The sequence below is a fragment of the Aulonocara stuartgranti genome (genome assembly GCF_965226115.1).
Source record: "Aulonocara stuartgranti genome assembly, chromosome: 12".
Lineage (NCBI taxonomy): Eukaryota > Metazoa > Chordata > Actinopteri > Cichliformes > Cichlidae > Aulonocara > Aulonocara stuartgranti.
In genome coordinates this window covers 30,333,359-30,342,357 of record NC_138948.1, presented here as the reverse complement: position 1 = coordinate 30,342,357, position 8,999 = coordinate 30,333,359, and the positions used below count along the sequence as shown (strand labels likewise).

General features: G+C 41.3%; 1 protein-coding gene across 1 annotated transcript; it reads right to left on the bottom strand.

Annotated features, from left to right (window-relative positions):
- Positions 1–16: 16 nt before the first annotated feature.
- Positions 17–8,007, bottom strand: card9 (caspase recruitment domain family, member 9). The gene is made up of 13 exons (XM_082556181.1): positions 7,757–8,007; positions 7,572–7,641; positions 6,563–6,700; positions 6,357–6,475; positions 6,050–6,256; positions 5,890–5,970; positions 4,987–5,214; positions 3,986–4,111; positions 3,720–3,908; positions 3,578–3,635; positions 3,381–3,502; positions 3,241–3,296; positions 17–3,155 (listed from the first exon to the last, which is right to left on the bottom strand). The coding sequence occupies exons 1-13, from the start codon at positions 7,868–7,870 to the stop codon at positions 3,068–3,070; spliced, it is 1,596 nt and encodes a 531-aa protein (XP_082412307.1). The 5' UTR covers positions 7,871–8,007; the 3' UTR covers positions 17–3,067.
- Between the last annotated feature and the right edge of the window lie 992 nt (positions 8,008–8,999).

The window sequence follows — 8,999 nt, the reverse complement described above, 5'->3', positions numbered from 1 at the left end:
AGGAATAACAAGAAACTGAGAGTTTTGAAAAATGTTTTATGACATCAAGCTCAATTTATAAATTCTTTAAATCCCACAGTAAAATGAATTTTAACAAAGTTCTTAAATCAAACTTCACAAAAATGAAATCAGATTATTTTGGTTGCCTGTTCTGCTCATGCTTGGCTCTATGTTTTTATTCTGGGTTTCCACTACAAGATCACCTTTTTTTTTGTTTAATTTTATTTAAGTTCTTCCTTCTCAAAAAGACTGAGCCTCCCTGTTTCAACGGCTTCTGGAGGCCTTCTGAAGAGCAGCGCCTGTGCTGATGATCTGTACTGTCTGTAGTTTGTAGGCATTCTGTACCTGCTGCAGGTTACTATATAAATAAATTTGTGACAAGCTGACATCAGTTTGTGATGGAAGCCAAAAAAAGAAAAAGAAAAAAGGAAGCTGAAAACATAATCCAGAACTTTGGCTCGCAGGCATTACTTCTACACATCACTGTCATTATTTGAAACTTTTATCATGTTCATAATAAAGACAAGCCACACTGTAAATTACATATAGACAGAAGTAAAGAAGAAAAATCAGATTATGTACACTGCAACAAAAGTCATCAATAAAAAAATATGGGTTATTGGGGTGTTTGAATGCCATGGAAAGTGACATTCAGACAAAAAAAAAGAAAAATAAACATTGTTAATAAATAATACCTATTTAATTTACCTTCAGTACCTAATTATTCAAAGTTAATTGTAATTTTTAATTAAGAATTTTTAAAAGCCATTAGTAAAGTTTTAATTGGTTTTATAATGTCAATAATTTGTGTTTAAAATAATGGTAATGATATCAATTATAATTTTATAGCATTTATGTTGCATTATGTATTCAATCATAGCAGATAAGACACGCTAACTGCATTCTGCAGACATAATGATTTTGGTGTCCAGCAACATTCATCAAAATAGTAAAGTGAGACCAGTTTCAATTTCAAATCATATTTTAAACCAGGATCTCTCCCTAAAGCTAGTGAAAGAAACAAGAACAAAAACAACAACCTCCAGGTTCACAGCCGCTGATGTCAAGCCTACTTATACAAAGTAAATACTGTATACTAAGCATCGCTTCATTATTTATAATAACAATTCAATTAATATGTAGCAAAGTCTAAATGAAGTATCAGAGTCTGGAATCTGAGATTTTCTCCGGCTTCCAGGTAGCACTTTTTGTATTGAACAAAACAAATCATTTCGACAAACACTGCAAGTTTCCTGATTTCAGAGCATGAAATGTTACAGTGAAAAAATTTACTTCTAGGTGAAGAAAAAGCCAACTTCAGATTCAATTGGAAACTGAAAGCTCTGTCAATTTTTAGAAATCTGAGCAGATTTGGATCCACTGTTTGGTCATGGTCTGGTCTTTCTGTGCTTTTCCTGAGTTGAAATCTTATTTAGCAGGCGGAGAGTTCTTTTTGTCTTTGGGATCGTATCTCAGAGAGCAATGGCATGTAAAGTTAAAGCTTTCATGCTTTAACTTGGAAAGATTATTTAAAATAACTAGAAACCATAGGATGTACAACTTTACATCTCTGCATCAACCCAACATACCGCATCTTCTCATCGCTCTTCTCACTGATCACATAACTACATACATCATAGACACTAGTTTAACTAGTGTGCTACCAGAAACAGTGCCAGTGCAGAGCCAATTCTGACTTGGTGAAAATCATGGCAGACCGAATCTGTAAGCTGCATTTGCCCTTCCCATAGTCACCAGTAGCAGTGGTTTCAACTTTGGACACAACAATTTTGTTAGGAACAAAGTTTTTAGCATCAGTAAGAGTCATTTCTTGTGGAATTGTCAACTATGGGAAAAGCAATAAATGTGTCCATTCCATAGACTGTATGTTAAAGTTGGACAAATCTTCATGAAAGTGCCTGAATTATTTCTAATGGCCAGGAGGGGGCGACTTCTCTGGTTGCAAAAAGACTTCCAGTTGTGTAAAAATCAATAAGAAAATCACAAGTTGTCAGCCAATGAGCACGTGGCATTTGTTTTTGTGGGGTTTTTTTCATCAAAATGCTCAGTTGAAGGCTTCACCAACCTAGAAGTGATGTCTCATTGGGTGCATCCATCTTCTACACCAGGTGAAAGCACCTTCTGTTTTGATACGCCTTAACTGTGGAATATCCCACCTCGTTATATCATAATTATGATCTCTGTCAATGATTTTAAAGGAAAATTTCCCGCGTTTAATGTGAAATATTAATACATATATTATAGTTATAAGGGGAATCCAGAAAAGTGTCTAGAAGTGACATGACCACCAGGGATAATAGAAAGTCAATGAAATTAAGTTATGTCAAGATGAAATAACCTTTGGCGATGCGCAGTGGGCGGGTCTGAGTTAAACTTTTCTCAACTTCAAGCTGAGCGTTTTAAATGACTGCCGGTGAATCCAAAGATGCTGCTAATTCACAAATGAAAGGGTGGTAAATACCTCAGCGACGTACCTAAGCAGCTTGAAGCTGGAACGTCTACTCGTGACCAATCGTCTGCTACAAAATTTCTACATACTGCTTCCTCTGTCAACTCCCATTAGGGCCAGATTTTCTAACGGTCTGCAGCAGCACAAAACCCTCATCAGGTTCATCAGTTCGGCTCCTTTTGACTCAATAGGTTGTGCTGCTCTTGGTTCATTTCTCATTACTGAAATAAACTGGCTGGATCTAGTTTTTAAATGAGCGACGTTAACAAGTGAGATGCAGAATTTCCTCTCCCATCTCTGCACTTTTGCAAATGCAGCATCACACAATCTTGCATCCTTCAGTAAATCTGGCCTTCAGTTTTTAGGTTGACAGTTGTGATGTATTGTTGCTATTAAGTTTACATTTCTTTTCTTTAAGTCCTATTAGGAATTCTTGTGTTAAAAATAAACAGCTATATGTTGTCTTAATTTGTCTGAAGTAAAACTTAAATGCTGCTTCTTAGAGTTGTTTTGGTGTTGCCATATGGAGCACTTTGAGCTGCAGGTTGGTAAAAAATATGCCATGCATTTAACGTTAAATACATTCATGGCGTCACATCAGTCAGAGTCGGTGATGTCGCTGCTGTCGTCGAGGTTACAGGCTATATAGTCTGTACTGTTGAGCTTTGACCTGAGGGCTCGCTTCCTGTTGGAAATAAGAACACAGTCATACTCACACTGTATGCATGTACAGATGTATAGAAATAAAGTTTTAAAAAGCCAGTACTAACCTGCGGTAAACAAAGTTTGAACGACCTCTAAAACAGACTTCTGCTTGCTCCTCCTCCTGTAGACGAACAGACAGGCTTTGAAGTCTCTTCCAAACACCATGAGTTAAATTAGCAGTGTGAATAAGGCACGTAGAAATTACCCATGATACAGTATTACTGGATTTGAAGCCAGGCTCGACGATTTCTCCTGAAGAGTCATTCTGCTGCCGCTGAGCCTCGTCGTTCTCCCCCGAAGTCCCGCTGCGAACCTCCTCACTGCTGCCTGTTCACACAAAACCACTGCACATGACATCACCTCACATTACCCCGTGTCATCTCATCACATGACATGACTGACCTTTAGCAGTGCTCTTTGGAGGCTCCTCCTCTTCCTCGCTGCTCACACTCCTTTCACACTGAGGACAGAAGCCGGTGTTATTACCTCAATACTTCACCTTCATAAAATCCCTCCTCCTCCAGCTCCTCCAGCTGCTCCTCACCTGATGAGAGTTGGAAGTGATTCTGCGGAGGCGTGTCCTCAGCTGTAGCTCCTCCCCCTGTGACCTCAGCAGCAGAAGCTCCAGCCTGTCTATTTGCTCAGTCAGCTTTCTGACCTGCTCCCTGTACTGGTCTTTCTCCTGCAGGAGTACCCGTGCCTCCTCATGCTTCTCTGACTGCGATGACAGCGCCTGAAGAACCGACCAGAGTTAACACCCACCAACATTCTGCCCCACCTCCCGTTCTTATCCCTTCTCAGGCTCCTCACCTTTTCTCTCTCCCTGATCACCTCTTCCAGCTGTCTCAGGGTTTGCTTGTTTTGTTGACGGTAGATCTTGGCATCTCCTTTCAGCTGAGCACAGCGCAGTTCCAGTTCCTCTTTCTCCTCCAAAGTCTGAAAACAAACGCATTCAGGCTTGCAAAACCAAGAATGAGATTCATACACACACACATACAGCCTCCAGCAGTTGCACTTGATAGCTGACACATGACACACTCGAGGGATTGACATCAAATAGAAGCATGCATGTGGATTTCCTGCTACTCTTTGCTCCAATAAAACATCCTTTTACTGTGGCATGAGCAATGCTGCTGCTCAGAAACACCATGGTGCACATTCACTACTAACTAAACTCAACCTAAAACCACATATCGCTGAAAATATGACAAAAGTAATGATTCATCACAAGGAACATCTCAGAGATTACACTTATCTTGAAACTTATCCTCCAGTTTATCCGGGGGAACACCAAGGCATTCCCAGGCCAGCTGAGAGATATAATCTCGACAGCGTGTCCTGGGTCTGCCCTGGGGCCTCCTCCCAGTGGGACATGCTCGGAAAACCTCGCACAGGAGGCGCCCAGGGGGCATCCTTGTCAAATGCCCGAACCACCTCAACTGGCTCATTTTGATGTGGAGGAGCAGCAAGTCTACTCTGAGCCCATCCCGAATGGCCGAACTTCTCATCCTCTCTAAGGGAGAGGCCAGCCACCCTTCAGAGGAAGCCCATTTCCGCCACTTGTATTCGCGATCTCGTTCTTTCGGTCACTACCCACAGCTCATGACCACACTCCACCCTCTAATCCAAATATGGTCACTTAAGGGTCCCAAAAAACTAAATGGAATCAGCCAAAATGCTAATATTACATGTGATACATTCTACAATTTAAATTTCCCTGAATGCATTATATTTATTTGCTTAAAGGGAGCGGCTTTGCATTCTGTTAGCCATGTGCTATAGTCTTGTTTGAAACTACCGGTGCTCCTCACCCTGGCTCTCTGCTCCTCTGTTTTGTGGAGTTCTCTCCTCAGTCTGAACACAGTGGAGAGGAGGTTCATCATAGGAGCTTTGCTCTCCTGCTTCTCCTGCTGCTGCTGCTGCTGCTTTGGTGCCTCCTCCTTCTTCTCCTGCTTTTTCTCCTCCTGTTTCTCCTCTTTCAGCTCCTCCACTTTATCCGGGTGGAAAAAGGTCTCAGTGGGCAAAGCTAGACTCTTGCTCTGAAATACACAAGTTAACACGTTAATCTAAGTGGTGTTTTTTAACCTTTAAACAGTTTTTAAGCTCTGCAAAAAGAACCGAAGTGTAGTCTGGGATAAGAGGTGTGCGAAATACTTTTCACTACTAATCAGTTCATGTGGGATAACACATGAAAGGTGTTTGAATTGTTTGTTAAAGTGTAGCTGTGAAAACTGCCTTTAAAACCAAGTCCAGTGCAACAAAATTGTAGTGAAAAGCAGATTCTAGGCAAAGTAGCAGAAACAGTCATGTGAAAGTTTTGGTCTTCACCAAACATTGCTCAGTGTGCTACGGCCGAACATCTCCACTTTGGTTGTTTCTATCCACAGGATGTGGTTGTGGTTTCTTCACATGCAACCTTGGAAACCTAAGCTGTGCTGCCATGCTTTCTCGTGGCAACCCTTCCAAACAAGCATTCATATTCAGTCTTTTTTTCTCATTGTATAGTCATGAATTTTGATATTTTCTTAGCTTTTCACAGGACTGCAAAGCCATGTGAAATCTTCCTCTTTCATGTGGCTGTAGTTATGTAATGTAACCTGCAGGTATGCGCTCAAACTAAAAACACTCAACAGTCGAAGCTGAATAATTCATACATAGCTGTAGTGAGGGTCAGATAAAAGGTAAAAGGGTGTGTGTTAGATATCCAGTACCACCTGGAGTGGTCTCAGTGTTCGTCGCCTCAGCAGTCGAGTCTGGTTTTCTGCTCGCATCACTGTGTGTTTCAGGCGCTCTACCTACACACATAGAGGTCAGAGGTCAGGCTCTATCTCTGTACGGGTCAGCAGCATGTCAGATGGACACACGTTAGCTGACCTCTATCTGCAGATCTCTGTTGGCCAGCAGGGCGTTGCTCTTCTCCTGGTTCAGACTGTTGATGTCAGCCATCAGACTGTAGTTGTGATCTCTGAGCTGCTTGACCTCCTCACTCAGCCGCTCCCGTTCATCTCGCACCTTCTGCACGCGCTCAGTCAGCTTTTTCAGCTCACGGTCTTTCAGCTGCTGCTGGCGAGACCACACCTCCTGAAGACAAGCGCAAGAGAGAACACAGCGATTGAACATTACGTTTTTTGTGTAATTTCCATCTCGCTCTGTTCCTCAGTAACAGTGTGGCTGAACCAACCTGATCCTTGGCAGCAGAGCAGGCCTGCTGGCGGCGCCTCCGCTCATCCTGCAGTGCCCTCTGCAGGCGGCTGAGCTCCGACATCAAGAACTGAGTGAGACCCGATTCTCCTGCAGTGTCTGAACACGCAATACACAGCTGATCAGAATCAATTTATAATCAGTACATGAAAATATCTGAACAGGCAAACAGTCAGGAAGACAGACCAATCAGGATGCTGAAGGTCTTGTTGGGTTCCTTCCCAGTGATCCGGCTATACAGTTGAGGATAATCCAGTTCCAGACTCTCCAGGAAAGCTGTGTAACCTTTGACTCCCGTTCGCTGCAAAATGTCCAGTAGGGCCCCTACAGATTAAAGGTTACAACAAAGGTCAGCGGATGCAAGACTCATTACGCTGATATATAATGGTGCTATCTATATAGGGACACCAAGGGTCAGTGCGACCGTTTTGGCCACGTTGACATGTATAAGAACAACAACGGCAACCAAACACTTCTTTAAACATGAACAGGGCATAATCTAAGTGAGTATGGTCTGACTTCTGTGACTCAGATGTCACCATGAATATCTATATTTGGTGAGGTTATGCGCACTCTGTTGTTTTCTTTTTGGTTGTTTTTTTCTAATTAATTTTTGTTCATGATGACCTAACCGATTAAGTAAATGCTTACAGTTTCTTTTAACAGAAAAACTCTGGAAGTGGGTTTGCCAACTAACGTCAACAACACCCTGCCAAGGTGTAGAGGAACCACACTGTTACAACTTCCTAGTATTTTAGACCATTCTGACCACACGCAGCAGCCACTGAGTGAGAACTCTCTTTGTTTTGTTTCTAAGACATTTCTGATCTTGTCTCATACAGCTTTACTGATAGAAGTAAGCTAGGCTGATGGGAAGTCACTGAATTAGACCTCTCCGCCAGGAGACGTTTGTAATTTATGAATGTGTTTTAAAGACTCATCTTACTCATAGACAGTATAAAGGATGAACAGTGAAGATGTGTGCTTTCAGCTAAATTTTTCAAGTATTTACTTCTCCCCAGCAGTTACATGAACCCAGATTTCAGATGAATTAATTAAACATTGCTGTGTTTTTTTGTGTTTTTTTCCTCCTTGTGGATCAGGAGGTTCACGTGGAGGCCTTTCTGGACTAACTGAAAGGTTTGTACTGGCTTCAATCTGGTATGTTTAAAAAAAACAAAAAAACCCAACGTACCAACTTTACGCCTCCTGATGACGAGCGCTGGGTCATTGAAGAGCTGCTCTTCATCCTCAGCACTGATTACCTGATAAGGTAGACCACACATGAACCTATCACCACCTGACAGGAAGGAAGAGGAGCAACAACCACAGGAGCAGAGAGGAGAGTAGCAAGAACAAGAGGCAGGAGCAAGAGCATACCTGACACTGGCGGAGGTAGGGGGTGATTCTTGAAGGATCAATAGTTTTGATGAGCAGCATCCTGAAGTCATCCAGCTGGAGCCAACAGAGGTCATCCTCACTCACTCCATCCATCGTGCCGTTACACACTACACAACACACCACTGTGCACACTGAGGACTACACTGAGTACGCTGGTTACACTGGTCCCACACACCCGCTTCTCTCTATCTGCCTCTGATTTTCTGAACACATCGTTGAGGTCACTTCTTGTTTTACTGTCAGTCTCCGCCTCATTTAACTGACTCTGAGCTGACTGATTCCAGCTCATCTGAATACACCAATCAGGTCACAGCTGTTTAGCACTGAGCTTTCTGATCAAGCTGACTGTCCACATTCTGCTTGGGTAATACTTTATAACATCAGTAATGCTCACAATGCTTTCCAACTTTAACATCATCTCATGGTCACTGTGTCTACTTTTATTCTATAATTTAAGACACTTTTTTATTATATTATTCTATTTAAGTTTATAAAACCATTTCATTAGATTAAAAAAACAATACTTTTACTTAGTAAGCTCCATTAAATTTACTTTTTAAAAAACAAAAACAAAAACTGAGCTCTTTTCTTTTGAGTGACTTTTCTCTTATTGAGTTACACTCTATCAACCTTTTAAAATTTATTGACTTACTTTACCTGTCATGAGTGGTTAAAGTAGGATTTGGCTGATAAGGTTACCACAAGAGTGGATGTGTAAGTGCAATGTGGAGAAGTAAAGTAAAGCTTCCTGCATGCGTGCAAATGACCTGTTTTGCCTCACTTCGACATGAATGGATTTGATTAGACAATTATTCAGCACTTTACCACTGTTTGACTAAATGGATCCAAATTCTTATAATGTGGGAGGAAGCTGAGAGAGGAAGCAATGTGCACGCAGGTACACGGAGAAAGGGCCAAGATCTTCAGAGCTTCTTGTTGTGAAGTGACAGTGCACACTATCTGACCACCATGCAAGATAATGAGCATTGATCTTTTTTAATTAATCCCAAATTTCCCAACTTTTTAAATATAGTAATGTATCTTATCAAAATATCTTAATTGCTATTTGTTTAAAAAATAAAATAAAAAATGCTGTTTAAAATCATTACTTTTGTTATATACACACCACCGGTCAAAAGTTTTAGAAAATCCCAATTTTTCCAGTTTGTTATTAAAAATTATGCTGTTTAATGTCTCATTGCACTCTGAAATGAAAGCATAA

What these genes read in the sequence shown, in the direction of transcription:
- card9 (XM_082556181.1), bottom strand. Translation starts at nt 7,870, where the DNA reads ATGGATGGAGTGAGTGAGGATGACCTCTGTTGGCTCCAGCTGGATGAC. An exon ending in ACAGAGATCTGCAGATAGAG is followed by an intron (nt 5,971 to 6,049) that starts GTCAGCTAACGT and finishes CTATGTGTGTAG; the next exon opens with GTAGAGCGCCTGAAACACAC. An exon ending in TCCAAAGAGCACTGCTAAAG is followed by an intron (nt 3,503 to 3,577) that starts GTCAGTCATGTC and finishes TTGTGTGAACAG; the next exon opens with GCAGCAGTGAGGAGGTTCGC.